This window comes from Myotis brandtii, unplaced genomic scaffold (assembly GCF_000412655.1).
Source record: "Myotis brandtii unplaced genomic scaffold, ASM41265v1 scaffold351, whole genome shotgun sequence".
In the NCBI taxonomy this organism is placed as follows: Eukaryota; Metazoa; Chordata; class Mammalia; order Chiroptera; family Vespertilionidae; genus Myotis; species Myotis brandtii.
This window is the reverse complement of record NW_005363502.1, coordinates 3946899-3973656: the sequence shown is the minus strand read 5'-3', so window position 1 is coordinate 3973656 and position 26758 is coordinate 3946899. Positions and strand designations below refer to the sequence as shown.

General features: G+C 36.0%; 1 protein-coding gene across 3 annotated transcripts; it reads right to left on the bottom strand.

Annotated features, from left to right (window-relative positions):
• On the bottom strand, positions 1–25532 carry TMEM68 (transmembrane protein 68). 3 transcript variants are annotated; one of them, XM_014544120.1, is made up of 8 exons: positions 25220–25532; positions 21053–21097; positions 20077–20467; positions 13872–14036; positions 11342–11535; positions 6479–6539; positions 4298–4437; positions 1–563 (listed from the first exon to the last, which is right to left on the bottom strand). In XM_014544120.1, exons 3-8 carry the CDS (start codon positions 20396–20398, stop codon positions 459–461), a joined length of 987 nt encoding a protein of 328 aa, XP_014399606.1. In that variant the 5' UTR covers positions 20399–20467; positions 21053–21097; positions 25220–25532; the 3' UTR covers positions 1–458. The 3 variants fall into 3 exon arrangements, with proteins under 3 accessions (XP_014399606.1, XP_005871728.1, XP_014399607.1); XM_005871666.2 differs by lacking the exon at positions 25220–25532 and having other exon boundaries at positions 20077–20176; positions 20270–20467; positions 21053–21103; XM_014544121.1 differs by lacking the exon at positions 25220–25532 and having other exon boundaries at positions 20077–20176.
• Between the last annotated feature and the right edge of the window lie 1226 nt (positions 25533–26758).

Genomic DNA, 26758 nt, shown 5'->3' with positions numbered 1-26758 from the left:
CACAAAAACATTATGTGACTTGCCCAAGGTCATGAAAGGAATGAAAGGCAGATAAAAGCATTCTTTTTCTAGCTTAAGCATCTGCACTAACCTTAGGTTATACCATCTTGCAAAATTAGCTCAGTACAACAGATACAGAAATTAGATACATTATTTAGGAATGTTTGTTTAACCTAAATTGCTGTTAATAAACTTAATTCTAATAATCTATATGTTTATCATACATTATTAGGATTTATAAGAAACAAGATCATTTTCTTAATTGTTATGCATGTAATGAGTTATTGTTTAAATATGACACACTGAATAAAACAAAATGTATGTTACAATTTTAAACAAGTTCAACAAAAGATGCTTTTAATATGATTTTTACAAAAATACTAATTATGAAACCTACAAAATTTAAAAGACAGTACCATAGACACAAACATAATAATATAAATATATTAAATCGTCTTCTAGTGGCTGTTTTGACTTTTATGAAAACGTTCTAACAAAGCACTCATAATGTTTCCCGGTATTCTTTGGTGCTTATCAATCAAAGCTTGAACAGCATTCTTTGTCTATTAAGAAAACAAAAGAAAAGCCATTATTCTTTTAGTTCTCAATATAGATCATCTATTTTGTAAAGATTTTAATGTACTACTACTTTCAAGAAGTCTTCCCTAATTTAGCACCCATCTCTCTTCAGAATTAATGGTTTCTGTCTTAGTACAACCATAGTATATTTCTTATACTTATTATGCTTGAATTACATTATTGTCCAAATGGATATTTTCTACACAGCATTTCTCCAGCATTGAGCACAGCAATGCCTTGCACTCAACACTTTTTTAAATAACTAAGGGAAAAAAAAAATCAGAAAAAAAAGTAGCAAGAAATTTTCTAATAGCCAAATGAAGTTTTATTCCTTTCCATCCATTAATAAACTGTTGTACATTTTTCCTTTATTACCATACACACCAAAAAATTATATCAGGCAATGAAAAATGAAAAAGTGAGGAAAACGAATCAATGCACTAATATACTTTGGTTCGATACCTAAATTTCTAGACAGTTTAACAGGAATTTAAATTAAGTCATAACAATTGAAAAGTCAATTAGAATATAAGAAGAAATCTAAAACTATTTGTTTCCCATTCGTGACAAATTTCAACAATTTTCACTTTCAAATTAGTTACGGCTATCTAAAAAATTGTTTTATGCACACTCACACCTTTCAATGAGCCTTTATACAAATTCTGAAACTTCCTCTTTTCTTAACTATAACTAATACACCCTATCCCAAAGATGTATTTTAAAAATATGCCTCTCTAAACCAAAATTTTTCATAACTCAGTAAAATGAGAACTATTTCATACAATTATTATAAGGATGAAATGAAATTGAAACTGTCTTCAGGTATTTGGCACAGTGACTAACACACAGATTATGTTCTGTGAAGTATATTTTAAATTTTTATACACTTATTCAAAAAATATTAGGTGCTTTGGAAGCTATAACATCAATGAAACAAGTCCCACATCTCAAGGAGCTCATACGTTAACAAGCATAATCAAATACCAAGTAATTAAAATGTAAGATCATTTGTGACATGTGTCATCTGAGATGAGAAGAAAAAGTATTTGTTTGGGTTTTTTTAAATGTTTTTATTGATTTTAGAGAGAGAGAGAGAGAGAGAGAGAGAGAGAGGGAGAGGGAAACATCGATTGGCTGCCTACTGCATGCCCCCTACTGGGGATCGAGCACACAACCTGAGTGGGAACGGAACCTGCAACCTCTCAGTGCAAGGGATGACACCCAACCCACTGAGCCACACCGGCCAGGGTGAAGGATAGTATTTGGAAGTTCAGACTTGTTAGCCCGTTTGGTGGGCAACAACCAGAAAAAGACGCACTAATGAGGTACTGTTTGGTCTGAGTGTCCAAGGACCAGTAACATTTCAATAACAGTGAAGGGAAAAGCATGAGGAAAAGGACCACAGGAAAGCATTTGCTGAAGGAATGACAAGTTAGTGGGTTTGGCTAGAATTCTGCAAGAGGGAAAGGTTCTAGAGATCAGTTGCACAACTCTACTGAACCATACACTTAAATTAAAAATGGTTAAGTTGATAAATTTTATGTTATGTATTTACCACAAATTTAAAAACTTTAAAAAAATCAAGCTATGTATACAATAGGTTGATATGATATAAAAGTCATAACACATTCATCCCATTTTCTAGGTGATTCAATAATATGACATTTATTGCTTCTTATGATATGTCATACTCTCTGAAAAGTATAATAGCAAACTGAGTGGTCTTATCTAATCTTCCTTGATCTCTCTGCAGGAATGGGTGTGACTGATCTTTCCTGTTTTTTTACAAAGCCACCTGCTGACTTCTCTCACACAAATTTACTTGTTCTACCTCTCTGCTACTTCTCTTTCAGCCAGCTTTGGTTGTTTTCCACGACCTGTTCCTTAAATGTTACATCATCCTCTACAGTCTGTCCTCAGTCCTCTTCCTTCTCTCTCTAAACTATTCTGTAAAGCTCATGGCTTCAGTAATTATCTCAGTGCAAATGACTTCTAAATCTTCATCACCAATTCTGACTTCTTTCCCAAACCTCAGTAAAATAGTTACAAAAACCTACATATGTAAAAATATGCACAGATATCCGGCAAGTAACTACACAGAATTAGCTTTCAGGCCTGATGCATTCTATCTCTGTAAAGTCCCTCAAATCTGTATCTTGCTCTACCTTTCAAGTAGATAAGATCTTTATCTAACTCATTCATTCATCAAACTTTTATTGAGATCAATTAAATACCTATCACTGTACTAGGAACTAGAGAAACAAAAATTCATAGCATAACCTCTGCTCTTAAAAAGGGCCCTTTAACTTTTATACATCTAAGTCATCACAATTGCTAGCATCATCACAAACCATTGTAGAGGAAGAGATTACATATCTGCTGGCTTTGGCCAAAAACAATTTAAGTGGAACTGATATGAACCACTTCCAAGCAGAGGCCTATTCCAATTGAAATGTTTTTAATAGACAAATCCCCTAGTCTGTATTTAAGGGCCTAAAAATGTCGCTCCTACTTGCTTTTCCAGTTTCATTGATCAAACTGTATCCACTGAGCTGGTGACGCCAAGTCTATTCTACAGCTGTTATTAAGTGCTCTTCAAGGAAAAACAGGGATAGGGTTTTGATAGAATGAGAGCTGAAAATGATCTTTGAAACAAAGCTAAATAGACCACTTATTGCAAGCCTTCTTAGAATCTCTAATATGTTAATGTGCTTTGCAAAATTCCTAGAAGGGAACTAGGCAGTCACTCCCCACCTGCTGTTCTAATCACATTGGACGTTGGACACTTGTACATGCAGTCAGCTTAGCTCCTACCACTGCCGCTTTGTTCATACTCTGCCTCCTGCCCCATGTCTGCATGTCTAGGACATGCCCACTTTCACGACCCACTTCAAATGCCCTCATTCTAGAAAGTTTTCCCATTTTTTCCCTCACAAAGCAGTCTCTTTACCCTTTGAGCTTCATACTGGTATCACTGAAATTTAGCCTCCATATTGCTTCTAGGAATCTTTCTAAATGCAAACCTATTATAACACTCATCTGCCTTAAACAGCTCTCCAGCTTTCCGTGAACAAATCAATGATAAGCCATCATAGCCCAGAACCTTCCTAAATTTCTAGCCTCATCTCCTACAATATTCCTTCTAGCTATACCAGACTACCTTCAACTCCCCAGAGAGTTCAGGCCATTTCATGTTGTCATCCTTTTATACATTCCATTTCCTCTACTTCATTACTCCTTGTCCAGTTAATCCCTCATGTCTTTCCAAATAGAATTCAAGCACCATCTCCGTTGAAGTGTTCCTGATCTCATTCAGATACTTTTCCTTTGTGCTTCCATAATACCTTAGCACAGTACTTATCAACCAGGATCGATTTTATGCCCCAGGCGACATATGGCAATGTCTATAGACCTTTTCTTAATTGTCACATTTTAGAATAGAAAGCTCTTTGTAGTGGGGGACTGTCCCGGGAAGTGCAGGATGGTCATCACCATCCTCGACCTCTACTCACTAGATGCCAGTAGCACCACCACTTCCCAAGTCTGGCCCGTTGTGACAATGAAAAATGTCTCCAGATTGGCAAATGCGCCCTGGGGAGGAAATCACCACTGATCTAGAGCATACTTGTAAAATCAATTAATGAATTAATGAATTAATTTTAATATAATAATTGAAAGTCAAAAAAATCTATACAAGGACTAAGAAAGAATAATTTACCTTTTCGGCTAATTCTTCTGCTGTTAACTTTGGATCATATGGAATGGGATCACCTAAGTAGGTACGAAACTTCACTGGAAAACCTCCATATATTGGAGCAAATGGATAGCGGAATTTTTCATAAAGCCACCTAAATAACCCTGTTTTAAAGTAAACAAAATCATTTTAATTGGTTACAAATTCTGAGCATGTAACTGCAAACTCTCAATTATGTAAGGTTTAGAGGAAAGTGCCAAATAGTATCATCTCTTGGCAATTAATATTTTTTTAAAGACGAGCTTTTCATCAGTTGTAACAAATGTGCAAGATGTTAATAGAAAAATCTGGATGAGGGGGTTTATTGGTACACTCTGTACTTTCTGTTCGATTTTTCTGTAAACTTAAAAATTCTCAAAAAAACAAGGTCTATTAATATTTTTAAATGAGCTTTTAAAAATATGAGGATTTTAAAGGCAAACCAAGTATTATTATTGCAAAATAAAGGGTAAAGACTGAACCCAAAACTAGAAGCTAAAAAGTCTAGAGACTCAAAATATGTGATTTAAATGAAAAAAGAAGAAAAAATGGAAGCATAAAATAAATTCACATAAACATGAGACTAAAAATGCATCAATAAACTAGGTAAAGACTAAAACATTATTGTAAATTAGGAAAAAATGTAACAAAGCAAAGAATTACTAATGGTAATGATCAATATAAAATTTAGCAAGATAAAAGTGGCAATAATGCAAAATAAACTGACAAAATTTAAGGCGAAGTTTAAAGATAAACAAATCCAAGAAAGTCAAGCGACATGTAATACATAATCATAAGTTGTACTGGAATTTGAAAACACTGTTTATATATATTAAAAAAAACAGAATACACCATAAGATGCAAAATAATACTAAAAATAAAATCACTAGACACTAATGTTTGAGATATTCAACTATTAAAGTAAAAAACGTTAAAAAGTAGTAAGAAAGAATTTTAAAACCACTTTGCATTTAAAGAAGTAAAATTAGGGATAATTTCTGCTATGCAACTTAAATTCTGAAGAAATGATCTGAGAGAAAATTAGAAGAAATAATTCCACAACAAAAATTAAACATCTCATCAACCTGCCTTTCCACTTTAAATTTGAAAAAAAAAAAAAAAAGACCTATAAAATGTAATGGAATACCAACAATACGTCAATATTGGACATAAAAGAAACAACAGAAGTTTAAAGTTCTTCAGGAGGGGATTTGTATGTGGATATAAACACTAACAATATAGTGCTAGGGATTTAAAATAACAATCAACCAAATGTAATACATAAAACATAGGGTATAAAAACAAACTGAAATTTTCAAAATAAAAAGAAAACGAGACACTGCAGGAAAAAGCATATCTAATTATCACTCCCATAACTAGATTCAGAGCTTATTTTGCTACCAATAAGTTGAAGGCGGGCAAAAAGAAGTAAATGTATCGTGGTTCAAAATATTTAAAAAACAAACAAATTTAAAACGTAACAGAAAAGTAACAACTGGTGTGGCTTAGTGATTGAGTGTTGACCCATGAACCAAGAGGTCACTGGTTCAATCCCCGGGTCAGGGCACATGCCTGGGTTGTGAGCTCGATCCCCAGTGGGGGAGGCAGCCAATAGATGTCTCACATCGATGCTTCTATCTCTCTATCCCTCTCCCTTTCTCTCTCTCTAAAAATCAATAAAAACATATTTTTTAAAAAGTAACAGAAATAAACCAAGGCAAATTATATCTTCTTTGATTGTTCATCTTACTTCAATATTATTGTCTTTCATTTTTAAAGCTATAACTTCTTCAGGGGTGAGGTAAGAAGATAGTCTAAGTTATATGTAAATTTCTCCTAACCTTAACCAACATGTTTTAACAAAAGTAAATAGGTAATTTACTGGGTAATTTTAAAAAGTCAATGACAAATAAGCTTCAGTATGGACATAAGATAAAAACCTAACATCTAAGAGCTGCCATTACTTAGAACTTTATCATTTAGTCTTTAAATAGAAAAACATCTAAATAGAAAAAAATCTAAATTTTGAAACTACATAGAGTTCAAAGCCCAAATATTTAAAATATTATATTATAAAAGTAAAAAACAAAAAATAAAATATTATGTTATAAATATTATGTTATAAAATATTATGTCATTAGAAAAACCAAATGAACCAGAACTTACTTGTTCCTCCAAGTGATCTAAATCCTTCTCGAATATTTTGTGTAAACATAGGAATAATGGGCTAAAGAGAAAATTTGGATTAAAAAGTAAATATATTAATCTATTCAATGTCTCCATTGAGTAACTAATGAAAACGTTTGAGGACCTGCTTAAGATTATTAAAAAAGGTACTTTTAAAATAAAGGTTTACTTTTATCACTAGTGTGATTTATCAGACTAAACTTGGTCATTTGTAGAAATATAAATTAGAAACACTACCCTCTAGTGGTAATATATAATATTTAGTTTACCAACTTTCCTATTCATTCCACATAAATCCTTAATACTCAAAGATTATAATAATCATTGATTTAATTAAATAAAATAAATGTGGGAGATCAAATTGATTCCAGGTGGCTACTGAATAGTATGTTCGCTGAGGAAAGTTACAAGACAGAGATTACCTCTACTGGAAAATTTATATAAATTTAAATGACAGAAATTAGTAAAACACCATTTATTTTTGTGAGTGTATTAAATATAAAAATGTTCAACATCAATGAAAAGTAAGTATAATACCACAAAAAAAGGAAAAGCATATATATGAAAGAATTCTTCACATCATTAATTTTAGAGAACTTCTTCTTACAAGTTCAAGGTTTTCATTTTTTCTATGAATATCAATAATTAAGTATAATTTTTAAAATGAAGACCTTAACTAAATGTCATAAAACAATGGGTGAAGTAGCAAAGGAGCATATGAGAAGGGTATGCCACCGTAGAACTAAAGTAGATAAAAAATTGAACACTTTTAAACAAACACAAAATATAGCAAGTTAAAGGTTTTTAGAATAGATAAAACTAGGGGAAGGAGGGAGTGATACTTCACTTACAGTCTACCATCAGTATTTGATTAATACAGAAATACCTGTCGTGGTGAGCAGGATTTGAGATATTTAAATAAGCTGATATTTAAAAAGCCATTCCTATTCAGCTTTGGAAAGTGGTGAAATATGGTGGATGGACTGCAGGAAAGAGACTAGGTATAGCTTTCTTCATAGAACTTATTACCTCACATATAACTAACTGATCTTTTATTTACTATATCTCTCCCCTCTCCCAGAACTCCTAATAGCACAGACATTGTTTTGTTCATTCCTGTATCCCCAGCACCTAGAACATAAAGGTCAGATATAGGCAGCAGGAATATTAAAAGTTAGGAAAGAGTGAAGTCAGGTAAAGAAAAGAAGTCAGGTGAAGGTTTTAAAATTCAATGGAGTTAATTCACAAAGCAAGCACGTAAGACAAAGCACACTGACGCTTTTGTAAAAAATTCAGATTTCAATCTAGGAAACCATCACTAGTGTAAAATAAAATGATAGCTGAAATCTTGATGTTTTAAATAGCTATGACTCTAGAATTGAGAACTTAAAATGCCCAAGGAACAGAAAACTTTCGGCCCATATATTCACCACTGTGCCTTGTCTGCTGGATTCATGTCTACTGACTGACATGAACCCCAAAGTTTGTATTGAAGTATGCATTATTTAAACACACTTCAGGGGACACATCATCCTTTAAATACCTAACTCTCCAGAAGCTGAACATTTCCAGAACTTACTGGACAGAGAAAACTTGCCTAGAAGGCTCAGTATTCCAAGCTATATTTTGGACATGTTGTTCCTAAATTTGCCTGCAAGCTAAAGCCTTTAAGCTACAAACATCACTTTATTACAACCTGATGTTGTAGTACAATTATTCATTCCTTTTCTTGTGCACACTTTATATACAACATAGTTGCAAAAGTAACCCAGCATAACATTCTGTTTACATGTATACATGTGTCTCTGTATGTATGTGTATGCATACATGAGCAAGAGAAAGAGAATGTGTATTTTGTTAAAACTATTCTTGAAGAATCAGCTTTACATTGTCTTGGAGTCCTAACTTTGCCACTAAAAAAGTGGGAAACACTGAACAAGTTACTTACCATGTCAAAGTCTGTTTTTTTATGTTAAAATGGGGCTAATTATTATCATATCTCAAAGATTTTTTAGTAGGTTGAAATAATACATATAAATAATTTTATTAGAACAAATGCTATTTTCTTTTATATCTGTTATTTGTCTTCCAACTAAAGTAAATGGGCTAATTTTTCCCAGCTTATTTAGATATGAAGTTACCTAAAAAGTCTTACCAAAGTCATAATTCTCAGGAATCCACAAAATAAGAGTGATTTATATTACATAAAAAGCTGCAACTTTCAGATGAACCTTAAATATTTTCTAACCAATATTTTGTGAGCTTGCATTGATGATTAACTTTTTAACTTTAATTTCTGTTCCTATGTCACAATTGAAATGTATTTAATCCTGCACCAACAGTCTTAAATCTTTGGTCACAGTTTATGATAAATCTGTGAAGCTATGAAGGGGTTTTCCAGAAGGGATACTTGTAACATTTACAATGATATGACTGAAAGGTTTTCCTCAGGTATGGGGAAGTGCCCTCTAATCTCAAGGTCAGAAGGCTCACTGTGAAATGCCATCAGTAACGGCAACAGCACCAGTTGCCTGCAGTCCAGAACTGTGTGCTCTGCTCTGCTTTGCCCTGCTGTGTGACCTGGTCCCTCCATCCCAGCGGTTCTCAACCTGTGGGTCGTTACCCCTTTGGGGGTCGAACGACCCTTTCACAGGGGTCGCCTAAGACCATCAGAAAACACATATATAATTACATATTGTTTTTGTGATTAATCACCATGCTTTAATTATGTTCAATTTGTAACAATGAAATTGGGGGTCACCACAACATGAGGAACTGTATTAAAGGGTCGCGGCATTAGGAAGGTTGAGAACCACTGCTCCATCCCTTCATCTCTCTGTGCCTGAGTTTCCTCAGCTGCAACACTGGAATAATCACACGTGTCACCTACTTACTACAGAGGAGTGCCACCATAAAGCCTTTAAAAGCACTGCAAAAGGCTGGGGTGGTACAAGATTTATCAAACCTATAATGCTCTTTTGTAAATCAGCAATGTTAAACATTTTTGTTTATTTATAAACTTGTAAAAGGCTATTTATTAAAATTTCTCAAATTTCATATAAAATCCTTAACTAAATTATCTAGACTATCTTAATTAATTATTTAGAAACTCAAGGATTGGAATCCGAGTTCCTTTCTCTATATAATTTCTTTCTTTTGGGCCTTCTTCCAGGCAATGTCCTTTAAAACTGTAAACTTAAGGATGAGAAATTAGAATCCCATGATCAATGTCATTTTTACCTTAAACCTTAGAAGAAATCATTCTTTTAGAATATAAACTTAAAAATTAAACTGTTTGATTAGATTTTAGCTCTTATTATTGCTTAAAAATATACTATATATCCTTAAATTTTGTACAACTGTGCATATTCCTTTTGTATTCTATATTATTCATATAGTCTAAGGTTTTGTTTTCTACATCAGTACTTAAGACTTTTTGGAAAATGAAATTGCTATAAATTAATTTTCTACATTACTAATACAATTAATATAAAATAAAATTCAAAAGGCTCCCCTCTAGTGTTGATTAAGAATGTTTTAAAAATCAATTTAACAAATACAAGTAGCCTACTAAGTGCCTGTCAGTGTACTAGGAACTCAGAATATAAAAAGATGGCCTTGTCCTCAGAGAGTTTATAATCTACTGTAGGACAACAGTATTTAAATTTGTACGTTGTGTATTATTAAACACTTGGGCAAGTACATTAACTGTTATACTGGGACCACATTATTAAAGTACTATACAGCAATAACTTACTTCTAGAAGTTATATATACATACGTACAAGAGAGAATAGAGCTCACTGCATTGTATTTATTACAATCCTGAAATTAAAAAATATAGAGAAAATTTCCACTCTTTTTCAAATACTGGTCTTGGGTTAGAATTAATTATCCATTAGCTTTTTCTTTTTATTCAGTATTTGCAAGATGAATAGGCAAGCTAAAGGTGTACACTGGTCTTTGATGTGGCAAAATGGGTACACAAAAAACTAAAATGTGAAGTACTGGCAGCTGTCTCTAGCTAATCGATTGGCCTAAAAAGAGCACACCTTGTCCAAGATACTACTACTTGTTTTTCTCATAGACAATCTAAAATTAAAACAGAAAACAAAGAAGAAACCATTCCATGAGTAATAAATGTTTCATAGGACCAAGTACAATATGGAGACCAAAAGGCTGAGAAATACTTTCTAAGGCAAAAGAAAAAAATAAAATGGTATTCACATTCTTCAGTCTAGTAAGTAGAATAATTACAGCGAAACCCAGAAGAACATCTAACTTTGACAAATTCATTTGTAAAGTCTTTTAAAAAGATCTAAATATCACCAACACCTATTTGTCATTTTTATTCATACTACTAGATAGCTGATCACATTTCTTGATAAAAAATGATTAGTCATTTATTATTTTTGAGTCCTTTTGTAATAAAAATTGATCACAGATAAAAGAATTGCAATAAAACCAACCAACAACCATCACTGACATGTGCCAACTCAATCGTACAAAAGGATTAAAATACATAGAAGTGGACTGATTATTACTTATGAAAATAAGTATAACTAAAGAAATAAAAGAATTTTACAAATCTGATTAAAAGATGCTGGATTTTGAAATGTGAAATAAAATTTTGCTGAATATTTGCCAAATTTCCAGATTGAATTTTTCAGATGGTTTCCCATCCACAGGAACATTTCTCTACTGTTACACTAAGAGTTATATACACGAACTTAAAGTACTGCAATGACAGTATCTAAATTCTTATATACTTTGGCTCACTATTTAAGCATCTATTATAAATACAACCTAGCTTTGCTTTAATAATTAGCTTTACACAACTCACCACTTCTGCATCAATTGCAACCTGAGCGAAGCCTTTACGATTACCCCATATGATGTTGTAGGTTTCATCACTAATCAGGGCTTCTCGAACTCCACCTGGTGAAATAGCTAACAAGTGACCACTCCTCAGAATTTCAACACATTTTTCTCTTGGTCCATGTAGAGCACAAAATACATCAAGTAATAAACTAAACCCTGTAAGAAACATTAGCATGAATATGTATCTTAAGTATTTCTTGTCCAATTCTTCAAGAGCAAGTATCTTCACAACCTATAAAATGTGCTATCTATACTTAAATCAGTACATTCTTTTTAACTTTTTAAAAATCAACAAGAACTCTCAAGGTTAACATAAGATTAATATTGCTGGTAAAATAATAGCTTCATCTTATACATCACCTACTATTGATGACCTCTTAGTGATCACCTTCTACTCTGGCTACTTTACATATTCAAATTTTTAATTAAAACTCACAAAAACCTTGGAAAACAGTGATTCTTATTCTTATTTTACAGAAGAGGAAAAGTTGGCTCAGAGTGTAAGTGGATTGCTCAACGTCACACACCAAGCAAATGGCAGGGCAGAGATTCTGTTCCAGGTATATCTAACCCAAAGTTCCTTCCACTAGCATCTCATGGCTAAACACTGTCTACAGCATTTATTAAAGCAATCAGAAATAATATCCTATCAGCAGTCACAAATCTAATCTTCCATTAAACCTATAAGAAAGACTCACTCAAGAGCATGTGAATCTGACTATGCTTAGCCCTACCAAAATTGGCAAGCCATAATAAAATCTACTGAAATTAAAAGTTAGATGATGCTAATTCCAAGAAAATTTTATGTCAATAATAATAGCAAAATCATTAAGAGTTTTTACTAAAGTGAGTGTTTGACTTAGGAACAGCTAATTGGAGGTCCTAATAGTATATAATTTAAAAAATTACAACTATTTTAGAAGAAAATATAATCCTGTCAAGTAATTAAATATTTTAAGCAAATCCTAAACTGAAACTTTAGAGTACTGATGATAGTATACTTTATTCCTTAAAACTGGAAAATGAAATGAGTAGTAAAAACTATGCAGACTAATCAACCTTCTCATAGGTTTAAGGATCTAAAACAAGATTATAAATATTATTAAAATTGAAATAATTTTCATGTTACATTACATTAAAAGCCCACTGATTTAATTAGAGCAGTATCATAGTAAATGAATGAACAAGGGAGGTTTCCTGAATGATAAGATCATAAAGGGGGAAAGTACTTTAAAAGCCAAAGGCTAAATAAAAATATTCACTTTCTATTATGTATAAGAAGAAAAAAATGGAAGTACCCTAATGTTTCATAAGAGAAAACTAAGTAATTAAATATTTTAGTCATCCATTGAAACTATTCTTTACTTAAGCATAATACATGAATATGTGAATTAAAAATGAAACAAAATAAATTAAAAGGCTAACTGGTTATATTAGAGTAACAAGATTACTAGTATAATGATGTTTTTCCTCTAATTTTCAAATTTTACTATAAAGTGATCATATTACTTTCTAAAGAAAAACCTTTGATAGTCTATTTAGTTTATACACAAAATACAAATGACTGCCCTAGCTTGTTTGGCTCAGTGGATAAAGCATCGACCTGCAGACTGAAGGGTCCCAGGTTCTGAAGGGTCCCAGGTTCTGAAGGGTCCCAGGTTCGATTCCGGTCAAAGGCACATGCCCGGGGTTGCGGGCTCAATCCCCTAGGAGGCATGCAGGAGGCAGCCAATCAATGACTCTCTCTCATCACTGATGTTTCTATCTCTCTCTCCCTCTCCCTTCCTCTCTGAAATCAACAAAAATATATTTTTAAAAATACAAATGTCTTTTTAGTGACGTAAGGATACCCAAAACATTAACCATGTCTATGAAAGGCACTGAGTAGACTGTTATTTAATTCTCTGTTTGGTGTTTGTCTGGTTGATAGGTCGCTTTTTTTTTTTATTCCAGAGCACAAACTACAAACTTTCTGGCTTGTTTCTGGTAATTTAATAACAGATGAAAATAAGATTAAATCTCAATGAGTTTACAGAGATTTTTAAAAGAGAATTCTATTGTGTTTGAAAACATTTGGTTAATTAATCTTTTTTAAAAGGTACAAAGCTTTTATGAACAGATTAAAAAGAATGTGGTCCTCAATCTTAAGTTATAAGTCTACCAAGTATTAAGTCAAGAAATATGATCAAAAAAACATAATAGACTCTCTGTACCAAAATATACATTACTTGGCAAAAGTTATAATTTAATTTTTAAAAGTAAAAGTTCAGGATTTAACTTTGAAAAATAAGTTCTAACTACCTGATAATAAAGAAAGAGATCAAATAAGCTTTTGGCTATAATGAGGATAACTAGATGCTCCCAAATTGGAGTTCCAAGTGTGTAAACTAAAAAGGCAAAAAGTTTTTCCAAATGATACCAGAAAGCTCAAAGATACAGACTATCCCATAATTTGATTGTGTTAATTAACATTATGTACAGTGAAAGTTTACCTGGAATTTTAAAGACAAAGTGATCAGCTACTACTCGGCAAGTTCTGCCTTTTTGGATAAAAATTTTAGCCATGAAGTAATAAAAATCTATGGGAATAGCTCCATGATAAAAAATTATAAGCGCTGGTCCTTCTGGTATTTTTTCCATTCCATGAACTTCATAACCTGTTAGAAAGACAAAATGCAAATACTTAAAATATGCTTATTATTAAGAATACATTAGGGGAAAAACAAAGCAAAACAGTGATCAGAAATTTGAACTGGCTGTCAAGAACCCATCTCTCCAATAATACAAGTAAAATTAGAGAACAAGGGTTTCAGCAAGGGAAGCAAATGACAGGTTGTAAAGGGCAGTGGACATGAGAAGAGGAATGAGACTCTTCTAATTTAATCTGTTCTCCTCCACCAGCTAAGTTAATCTGCCTACTGTCCTTCACACTGTTACCAAACACCAATACATTTTTTATAGCAATCCTGTACTGTTGGTGGATTGTGAGGAAAATTAAGGTAAGCTCCACCTATGTTTCAGAGGAAAATACTCTTGAGTATTTTATCATAGGAGTTGGGAACTGATACTCCAAGGAGCACGTGAAATGTGATCATGGCTCTAGTTACAAGATCTGCTTTTTCTTCCCCTCTCACCAGTCAGGTCACAGGCTCAGCAGGTCCCAGCAAAAAGAAAAAAGCCTACTGAACAAATGGGTCAATGAAGGCATCAAACGAGAAATAGAAAACAATATCTTGAGACAATTGAAAATGAAAATGCAACATATTTGTCTTGGCCCATGTGGCTCCGTTGGTTGGAGCATCATCCAGTAAACTAAAAGGAGGCGGGTTCAATTTCCAGTCAGGGTACATACTGGTCAGGTTGTGGGTTTGATCTCTGATAGGGGCATGTATGGAAGGCAACTGATCAATGTTTCATTCTCACAGCTATGTTTCTCTCTCTCCCTCTCCCTTATTCTCTCTCTCTCTCTCTCTCTCTCTCTCTCTCTAAAGAAAAAAAAAAATCAATGAAAACATGTCCTCAGGAGAGGATTAAAAAAAAGAGAAATGCAACGTACTAAAACTTAATAAGATGCAGCAAAGGCAGTTCTAAGATGTTTTTGTTATTATTTTTCATGTAATAAAGGAACACCATTTTGGTTGATAATCCATCCAATTAAATAAAATTGCTTTGGAAGACTTTCTGGAAAGAAGGAAGGGAGGGAGGGAGGGAGGGAGGGAGGGAGGGAAAAAGCAAGCATCCAGAGGCCAAGAGCATTATTAAGCTCAAAGAAAAAGGAAAGGTAAAAAGGAAATTTCCTTGACTATAGCAGAAAAGGGAAGGAAGTTCCTACAGCCATACACTGCCCCACACAGAACAGCTCTCCCAAGGATTGCTGCTCACATGTCAGAGACAAAAGAAGAATCCAGAATATGGAAATCTGAAACTTTTAGTCTGTTTCTTTCCCTTAAGGTTTTATCCATTTGCTTTGCTAAGAAACAAGCGTTCAAATAAAGATTTCAGTATAAATTTTAGTGCAGGAAATTTATTTTTATGGTAGTTTCTAAGGTCTTCACCAAACAGATTAAATTAAGAGTGGTGACTGTGATTCTAGTATTGAAAGCATGAACTACTTGATAGTAATTCAAGTGGACTCAAGATAATGATTAAGAATTTAAAAAAATTTTTAAATTATAGTTGACATTTAATATGTTAGTTTCAGGTCAAAAGAATGAAAGCTTGTAAAAATTAAATTTAGTGATATTTCAAGATTTCATGTTTTTGTTTTTTAACATTTCTTTCCAATTACCTAATACTAATTCAAGTCAATTCAATTTACTTTAAGCTTGACAGAACAATTACTAAAGTTATCTGAAGTTACCAAATGGATCAACTGTCTCATCAGATACATTTTCTGAGAAATAAAGAATACTTCTTTGAGGGATTCTAAACAAAATATTTTTGGGGTTCTTTCTTGCTTTCAGAATATTTAAAAAAAATATTTAAGAAATAATTGAACTACTTACATATACCAAATCATCTGGTTGAAAGCAGAAAAGTTTAGCTAATCAATTAAATTCTTGACAGAAACTATAGTTTACCATAGTGCCAATAAACATAAAGTCCAAATACTGTTTAACTGTGTCACTCTTAAAGCACAAATAGCTGAAACCGGTTTAGCTCAGTGGATAGAGCGTCGGCCTGCGGACTGAAAGGTCCCAGGTTCGATTCCGTTAAAGCACAAATAGATCATACCACTCCTGGCTCGGAAAGCATCAGTGGATTATCACTTTAGTCCAACAAGTGATAATTGCCCATCTAGTGATATTATTCAGATTCTTTCATGCATCATATGGACCAATGATGGCTCCCTAACTACTAGTATGCTTTCCCACCTTTGTGCTTCTGTTCATCTAAATAGAGCACTTCTGGTCCAATGTTTTCCTGTGCTGCAGAAGTAGAAATCTTAGAGCACTTTAACTCCTCCTCTCTCAGACTCTATTCACCTGGTCACCAACTTCAATGCAAAAACTCTCTTAAATGTACCACTTTCTTCCCAATGTTAGTTTCTAAGTGTGGCCCATCGTCTCCTGCCTATACTACACCAATCCTGAGGGGATCTGATGAGCAAGAGCTCAGAGAAAGCAATCACAAAGGCAATTATGGTCAATGTCCATCCAACCACTGTCCAGGGAGGAGGAGCCTCAATATGCAGATTTTGAGTAGTCTGGGCTCCATTAATAAGAACATACTATTCTGGGATGAATATGGCTCTTATTTGATGCCGTTAAATACAAATTTATTACCTCCCCTGCAGTGACCCAATGCTCACTAAGCACGCTCCTGAGTTTTTGGCTTTCCATGTAGCTTAGCCCACAGAGAGAGGATCTGATGGCTATACTGGAGCTGAAGTAGTCTCATCTCCATAGCAGTATTTATTAGGTAAAGGTGTTAACCTGCTACTGGCTTAGACATCAGCAGCATGAATTCAGATAAGAATAATCTCCTCCTGAGATAGATTCCTTCTAAATTTGTCATAAAAAAAAACCCCTACACACTGCTCGGCCAGGTGGCTCAGTTGGTTGAGCATTGTCCCACCCACCAAAAAGTTTCAGGTTCGATTCCTGGTTGGGCACATAACTATTTGATACCTAGTCAGGGTTCATCAGGAGGCAACCAGTTGTCACACATTCAAATTCATTCTCTCTTTCTCTCTCTCTCTCTCTCTCCCTCCCCCGCTCCTTCCCTCCCTCTTTTTCTCTAGAATCAATGAATCCTTGGGTGAAGATTAATAAAATAAATTATACACATTATGGTAAATTTTAGGTGACTATTATTTTATTTTTATTTTTTGACACATTTTTTACAATGAACATTTATATTAGTTAAAAATTCCTTTGAAGATTCTTTAAAAAGCATGATTAAAACTGACTTGACAATACAAAATCCAAATATGCACACAAATGCCTTTTATATATGTCACTAAAGAACAGGATAAAGAAAATCATTTTAAATGTATTATTTATCACCCTAGCTGGTTTGGCTCAGTGGATAGAGTATCAGCCTGTGGACTGAGGAGTCCCAGATTTGATTCTGGTCAAGGGCACATGCCCAGATTTCCGATTCATCCCCAGTAGGGGGCGTGCAGGAGGCAGCCAATCAATGATTCTCTCTCATCATTGTCTCTCTCCCTCTTCCTTCCTCTCTGAAAGCAATAAAATGTTTTTAAAGTATCATTTATCTAATAAAAATAATGTTATCATAATAAAACATTGAAACAGTAAGAAATATATATATATATATACACATTTTTTTGGCATCCCTGGGTGGGCTTGAAAGGTATATACATTTTAACTTCCTCTGAGTCATAAGTGCATATTTTAAAATACCTCAATAATTAAATAAGACACTTCAAAATTAGATATTCTGCTACAAAATAAGTTCAGCACTTGAAGTTATCCAAATTAAACCATGTCTCCTAAAATATAAATAAATTTCAACTATTCCTTACAAAGCATGTTATCCTGAGCTACGGGGGAAGGGAGTACAAGGGGGGGGCGTGGGGGCATGTATATATGTGGGAGGGAGTATTGTAAATGACACCACTGAATTTTTGTATCACTGTTTTAAAGAGAATGAATAATAGCAGTCTACCTAGATGCAGTCTCTGCAGGCACACACACACGGAATGCTGAAGTATTGCCTTGCCTCATGTTAAACAACCATCAGAGAGTGTGAGAGTTGTACTGACTAACAAGAGCATTAGTATAAATGAGTAAATATTAGAAATTTAATTCATCAAAGACATATGGTTCCTGTTTGCAAACCTGCTGAATACCACTACTTTTGACCCTGAGTCCCCAATCTGGGACAAACTTACCACACAGCACAGATCGTAAAAGCACACATCTTAGAGCTTGATATCTGAGGTTGCATTCTGGCTCTTCCTCCTAGCTTCCTAGGGTGCCTTGGGCAAATAACAAACTCTCTGCTTCCTCAAGGCAAAACTATAAAATGGAGGTAACAGAACCTATCTATTATATTATCCTATATAATAAAAGGCTAATATGCAAATCAACCGAACCACGGACTGGTCACTACCTATATAATAAAAGGCTAATATGCAAATCAACCCAACCATGGACTGGTCACTATGACGTGCACTGACTACCAGGGGGCAGACGCTCAACGCAGGAGCTGCTCCCTGGTGGTCAGTGCACTCCCACAGGGGGAGCACCACTCAGCTGAAGCCGGGCTCACGGCTCACCTCTGCATCAGCACTAAGGATGTCCAACTGCCAGCTTAGGCCTGCCATCAGTTGGACATCCCCTGAGGTCTCCCGGACTGCAAGAGGTTGCAGGTCGGGCTGAGGGACTCCCCTCCCCACACCGCCCAAGTGCACGAATTTCGTGTACCAGGCCTCTGGTAAGGTATAAAAGAATTAATGCATGTTAAGCATTTTACAGTATATGGCAGTGGTTCTCAACCTTCTGGTCCTTTAAATACAGTTCCTCATGTTGTGACCCAACCATAAAATTATTTTCATTGCTACTTCATAACTGTAATGTTGCTGCTGTTATGAATCGTAATGTAAATATCTGATATGCAGGATGGTCTTAGGCGACCCCTGTGAAAGGGTTGTTCGACTGCCAAAGGGGTCGCAATCCACAGGTTGAGAACCGCTTGATATGGCATAGTTACGTGCTCAAAAAAAATTTGTAAGAATGTATATAGTATTAAATTGACAACACATTAACCTAATAAGCATGTCACTGGTGATCTTTGGTAAGAGCAGCTTTATACTTACATATAATTTTAAGTGTCTATTTTTTAAATTAAAGTATAATTGACATATAATATATTAGCTTCAGGTGTACAAAACAATGACCTGACATTTATATTCCTTAGAATGATCACCACCTCAGATGTCTATTTCAAAATCTGTGCTTCCTTCTATGACTTTCTGTGAAAACACTTTTGATGCTCACCAACATGATATACAGGCACATCTTTGTTACCAGCCTATTGAACTTCTGTATTTTTGTATAGTCCAAAACAAAAGAGACCAACAAATAAGGTAAAAACTGATAGAGAAAAACACCAAGTTCTTGAAAATAGGCCACTAGAGGGCAAGTTTCATGACAGCCAAATGAAGAACCACCAACCATTAAATGCACATTACATTTTCTGAAATAACAAAGAAAAAAAATGAATATCCTGGAGATAAACGCACTGCTATCTCATTTATTGAGAAAGATATAATAACCTCTGAAATGAATCATACCTAAAAAGGTAACTTTTGGTATACAAATTATATTTAGTATTCATTTTTAAAATATCTCTACACTGGGAAAGTCAAACCTATTTTAAACAATAGGAATTAAATGGAACTAAATACTAAATAATTAAAGTATTTTCAAAACAGTTTTCTATAATGTTTTAAATAGTCTCTTACTCTTTTAGCTGTCTTAAATATAAATTTTTATATTTTAGCTTATAGTAATAGTCTAACTGCTGTGTAGTTCTTTAATGGACACTAATGTATTTGGGAAAAATCATTTTAAAACGTATACATGCACAATGCATGCAAATAGATAAAAAATAGTAAATATCCCATTATATTTTTCAGTATCTTCTCCATCAGTGAAATGGAATGATATCGTTTCCATGCCACAAACACAAACAGCAACACATAGAAATCAATGCGATCTTGCTTACCATGCCAAACTGCTGCATGTCCATCCCACAGTGTTGCTACTGTCTTCCTTGCGCCATCCCATAAATTATGAGAATAGGCTTCTTTTAATACATTCTTCCTCTTATAAATGTGTAAGAAAACAATAGTAAGGTAGAGAAGAAAAATAGTAAAGTAAGGAAGTATTAAAAGTATTAGTGGTGTAAAAACCCATACGAGATAGTTTGCAAAATTCAAATAGTCCTCCAATTGTTCCACGCCAAACCATTCTTCAAATATGTGAATCAGACAACTCATATAGGGCATAGAGTCCTGTCCTGTACAGGTTTGATTTTTGTCTATCATTTTTCTTTAGGTGAAAATGACAAATTCAGTTTCTTTCTTCATTATCATGACAAGTCTTTAATTTTGCCACTAGAATGGAAAAATAATCCAATGTTACTCTTTTCATAGCTAAAAAGTTAAATATTTTAGTCTATATAAATACTATATACAGTCATTTCTACCAAAAATGAGTAGATTGTTGCAGATTTAAATGTGAAAATTGTAAGATTTCATTTGTCCACTCAGAAAGTGTATCAGGTTTAGCTTTTGAAATTACTCACAAGTTATAACTGAGAGAGGGAAATAAGGCTGATGAATAAAACTTCAGATTGATCTTAATAATTTGACTTTTACTTTAAGTAGAGCATACTGAATGTTATGTTGAGATAACATAACAGGTTATGTTGAGATAACTCTATTCTTCACAAAAGATAACATTAATATCTGATTCAATAAAAGTAACTCATGTCTTTAGGAAATTATGACATACATTTTTGGATATTATCTTTTATAAGCAGGTTTATAGAAAAACTGTCTTTTCCTTTGGCATTATGTAATAGTAAAATTCTATCAGTATCATTTTTATCTTCTAAAAATTATCTTAAATCTTAAATGACTGAAAATATAGCCATACAATTATTTTATGTTACTCTCTAAACCTGTTAGTTAACTTACCAGAAATTAGATAAATATCTTGTCCCAAGCTTCTATGTATGTATTCTGGAAAACAGTATATAAATGGGAAAAAATATGATTTTTAAAAAGATAATCATCAATACTAGAGTTAAATTTTCCATACAATAGCAAGAAACATGCAAAAACGTGTGACAAATATGAATACAGCCCACCCTAGTGTATCACAATTAAAAATTATACTCACTCAATTATGCTTCAGTGAGGACACCTCTATATACTGTCTACATGTTGTTTACTTCCCACCTGAGACTTTTTTGTGTGTTTTTTTAATTCAGAGCTCAGAGCTATGAAAAACTTTGCTTCTTCGGAAAAAAAGAGCATGAAGTTTAGATTTGTAACTGATCGTGTTGTTGTTGTTTTTTCAGTAAATTTGCCAGATAATAAGCTGGTCAAACAGGATGTTCAATGATACATTTATATTAGCCCTTATGATCATGTTCTCCTATTTGTGAAAAATCTGGACCTATCATGGTAACAGAAGTAAACACAGCACACATTAAGACTGGGCTCATCCTGGCCAGGTAGCTCAGTTGATTAGAGAATCATCCCAATACACCAAGGTTGTGGGTTCGATACCCGGTCAGGGCACATACAGGAAACAACTAGCCCTAGCTGGTTTTGCTCAGTGGATAGAGCATAGGCCTGAAACTGAAGGGTTACAGGTTCAATTCCGGTCAAGGGCATGTACCTCAGTTGCATGATCAATGATCCTCGGCCCCATGGCATGTACGGGAGGCAACCAATCAATGTGTCTCTCTCACACGGATGTTTTCTTCTCTCTCCCTCCCTTCCTCTCTCTCTAAATATCAATGGAAAAATATCCTCAGGTGAGTTTTAACAAAACAAAAAAAAAGAAAGAAAAGTAACAACTAACGAATGCATAAATAAGCGGAACAACAAATCAATATGTTTCTCTCTCAAAATAAGTAAAACATTTTAAAAAATACAGTGGGCTTTATTTACATCAGATTCTAATAAATCTAAAGACTTAAATCACTATAATCTACCAGTGTTTGATCATTTAGAATGTTAACATAGAAAAGCATTTTTTTAAAAATTAGAGTTTTCCCCATTAGGATGGCTATAATTTTTAAAAAATGGAAAAGAACAAGTGTTGGTGATGATGTGAAGAAATTAGAACTTTCACACATTGCTGGTGGAATGTACATGTTGCAACCACTGTGGAAATCGGTTTGACAGCTCCTCAAAAACCTATTACCCCAGAGTTACCAAACGACCCAGCAATTCTACTCTTAGGTATATATCCAAGAGGACTGAAAACATATTCACGTAAAAATCTGTATACGAATGTTGACAGCAGCATCATTCATAACAGCTAAAAAGTGGAAATAAATCAAGTGTCGTCCATCAACTGATGAACAGATAAAGAAAGTGTGCTATACCAGTAAGAGAATACTATTCAGGTATGAAAAAGTAATGAATTACTGGCTCATGCTACAATATGCATGAACCTTGATAACATTATAATAAGTAAAAAACAGTCACACACTAAGGGCCACATTTTGTATGATTACATTTATATAAAACTAGAGGCCTTGTGCACAAATTGGTGCACGGAGGGGCGGGGCGGGGGGGAGGAACGCAGGAGGTTGGCCGCCAGCCCTCGGCCTCCCTGGGAAAGGGACTGCATCCACCGCCACCCGAAGGCCCCAGCAGGGTCAGGAGAGGAGGGGACAGTCGCTGGCTGGGCATGGAAAGAACAGATGCCAGATACCGACGCCTCCCTCGGTGCCCCACCACCGCGTGGTTCCCCACCTCTCCCCCTCCTCCTTCCCTCACTGCTGCGCCACCACCATGGCAGGCGGCCGGCCCTGGGGAAGGGAGAGAACGGGAGCAAGACAAACCCTTGTGTCGAGGGCTGACTTTCAATAGATGGCAGCGAGGGAGCTGCTCTGCTACATACGAAACCCCGACCCAGAATCAGGTCTCTCTGAATGGTTTAGCACCAGGGGCCGATGGAGGCCAGCCGGCCGGGGGGAGAGGCTGCGGGAGGTTGGCTGTGGGAGCGTACTGGCCACCAGGGGGCAGCTCCTGCATTGAGCATCTGCCCTGGTGGTGTCAGTGCGCATCACAGCAACTGGTGGACCGGTCTTCGTGGTCGTTCGGTCATAACAATCGCTTAGGCTTGTGTATATATAGATACCTAAAACAGGCTAATCCACAGAGACAGAAAGATTAGTGGTTGGTTGCCAGGTGCTGGGGGAGGGAGCAATGAGAACTGACTGCTAATGGAGACAGAGGTGTCTTCTGGAGATAATGAAAATGTTCCGATAGTAGTGATGGTTGTACAACCTTGTGAATTTACTAAAAACCACTGAGGTGTATACATTTTATAATGATGAATGTTACGGTGAATTATACCTCAATAGAAAAATAACTTTTAAATATCCTATATAATAAAAGGCTAATATGCAAATTGTCCCCTCGGGAGTTCAACCGCCCGCTATGACGTGTGCTGACCACCAGGGGGCGGCACAGAATGAAGGAAGGCCCTGGCCAGCAGCTGGCAGCCAGGGAAAGGAAGGCCCCAGCCAGCAACCAGAAGGCCCCCATCAGCCCTGATCACCAGCCAGGCCTGGGGACCCTACCCGTGTACAAATTTTGTGCACCGGGCCTCTAGTTATTAATAAATTAAAATTTATGATAGCCTCTCAAATGTTAGAAGCTTTTCTAATACCTAAAAACCAATCATTTTGATGCTCTAAAATACAATTAATACAATTGCTCCTAAAAACCTAGTCTCATTTCTGATTTTTAATAGGATTGCAAATCTTATAATTTTAAAGCCTCTCCCAACCCAAATTGGTAATCGAACTACACCTCTTATCCTCAATCACATTCTGATTTATTACACATACTAACACATACAGTAAAAGAAAGAGGGACAGTGCATAGGCAGACATCCAGTGAGAGTTTACAGGGAGACCTGCATGAGGTACAGCAGTGCTTTAACAGTGCCCCAGGGCTGGGTGCAAGAACCTCCACAAAGGGTTGTCCTTGATTCCAATTTAAACCCTTCCAGAACAGAAAACTCAAAAGGTGTCCCATTCCTTCTTCAAAACCACCCATTGAAGTACTAAAAAGATCTTCCTTATACATCCCTCACTGTAACTTTTCCCTACTGGACCTAGTTCTGTACTGTAGAACCTCTTCCATTAGACAACCTCTTAAGTTTCAGGACAGCTATCATGAGCTGTGAAATCCCCTTTCTAGTCAGAATCCTTAATTCTTTCAACCACATTTCAGATGTTCCTTTCATAGCCTTTCACCCCTCAGGCTACTTCCTGATAGTGAGAGGAGCATGTAACCCACCTGTGCCAGAGAGAAAAATATACAGCAGGGCAAGAAGAATATGGAGATCTATAGTAGGCAAGACGACGGTACAAAGGGTAGAGGGGCACTACGTAACATGGGTAGTCTGGGAAGGCCTCTATAAAAGCACATTTAAGCAGAAACCTCAGGAAGTGAGGAAACATACCATGTGGGTATTAGAAAGAGAATTCCTGACAAAATGAACAGTAAGTACAAAGGATGTACACTTGGTGTGGTCTGCTGAGCAGCAAGGTAGGCTAAAGAAGCATGATAGGGAGAGCGGTCAGAAATGGGCAGAGAGAACTTGTAGAACTTTATCTAAGGGAGATGAAGAAGACATCAGAAGAGGGAGATTGCCTGATGGGTTTTAAATGACTGCTGAGTTAAGAATATACTATACAGGGAGCAAATAGGAAGTTATTGCAATAACTGAGATGAGTGATGAAAGTGGCTTAGACAGTGTGGCAGAGTGAAGGTCATACAAGATAATCCAGTTCTGGATATATTTTGAAGATACAGTCAAGAGGATTTGCTGATGAATAGATATAGAATATGAGTGAGAAACAGAAGCCTGGGAGGAAAATACAGTTTTGGGGCAACATGGATTTGTGTCCTGGGAGGGACTGCTACCCCGTGTGACATAGACAAGTTACTTAATATCCCTGCCTCAGTTTCTCCATTTGTAAAATGGGGGGTAATAACAGTACCTACCTAATAAGACTGTTATGAAGACTGTATATTAAAAAGCTGAGAAGAGTGCCTTCCAACATATAAATAAGCACTAAATAAATATTGCCATCATCATCAGCTTACTTGTGAAAGATGGGATTGCAGAAAGAACAGGTTTGGGGGTGGGATGAAGATCCGGAATTCAGTTTTGAACATGTTAAGATTCTTCTGGACATCCGAGCGAAGAGTGAAGGCATTAAATAGGCAGCTGGATATACGCAGAGTGCAGCAGGGAGATAGGGACTCCAGAGCTATATCTAGGAATTGGCAACATATAGACAGTATTGAAAACCATGAAACTAAATATCCCTCTAGGGAATAAATATAAAATAAAAAAGAATTTCCATGACTGAGCCATGAGGCACTCAACAATTTAGAATTTGGCAAGACAATGAGGAACCAGCATCCTATCCGCCTTCCAGGAGTGGCATCTTGAATGTCAAAGGCAGTGTTTCAAGAAGAAAGGAGTACTCGGCTGTTCCCAATGATGCGGAGAAGTCTAAGAATAACGGATCAATGGATTCTACAACAAAGAGGCACTGGGAAGTCCCGATAAGAAACGTTTTTGATACAGTGGGGATGAAAGTTAGCTGGAATAAGTTCAAGAAAAAATGGGAGTGAATAAATTGGGAAGACAGCAAATACGGTCAACTCTTCAGAGGAATACTGTTACAGGAAGGGACAGAGAAACAAGTGGACATCAAGAGAGTGATGCGGATCAAGTCTGTTGTTTCAAGATGAAAGAAAATACAGCAGTTTTTAACACCAATGGCAATGCATCAGTGAGAGAGTGAGGAGTGGGTGATGCCCCTGACTAAACAGTCAGGTGTTGTATGTTTTAAAAATGCCTGCAGCGCACCGGTTGCACGGAGCTGTGCTGAAGGAATACCAGTGCCACCTGGGCATCAGTAGCACAGACCAAGCCCCCACATGCTTCCCCGGGGAAGCTGCCTGGGCCGTGCCAACCAATGCCCCACGCCACACACCGACCGCTGTGGGCACCTTTGGCGACGGTGCTCCGGATTTTTTTACATCCTGATTATGCGAACGTGCATTTTTTTCATGGTCATCAGCAGCATGAGCGCAGAGACTTGGTTTACAGTCTGCAAACCCGAGGGGGACCCAGACAAGTGCCGGGCGCGTACAAAGCATGTACCCACTCGCACTATTAACACCACACGTGTGAGGTCTGATTTCGTCCTTTCATGTATGTTCTCACGAGTCCAAAAGGAAGGAGGCACTACTCATCGGATGATCACAATAAGGATCCAAAAAAAGGTGACGTCGCTTGCTCGGGTCACACACGTCGTAAAAGGGACATCAGCCAGGACGCCAAGCCGGACACTGTCGAAGGCGAGCACTCCTAACCACTCCCTACCCCCGCGCCCTCGCCACTCCACTCTGATCACCGCGAGCGCCGACGCACAGTAGGGCCGATTCCGATCCCAGAATCGGGGCAGTCACGGGGCAAGTGCAGAGGCCTCCAGCGAGGCTGCAGACGCCTCGCCCCATCGCTACGAAGCGGAGCACGCCGAGCTGGGGGGTTTGGGCGCTGGGGGAGCTGCGGAGCGGGGTGCACGAGTTTGTCGTGGCCCGCACGGGGCCTCCCCTCCCCGTCACTCC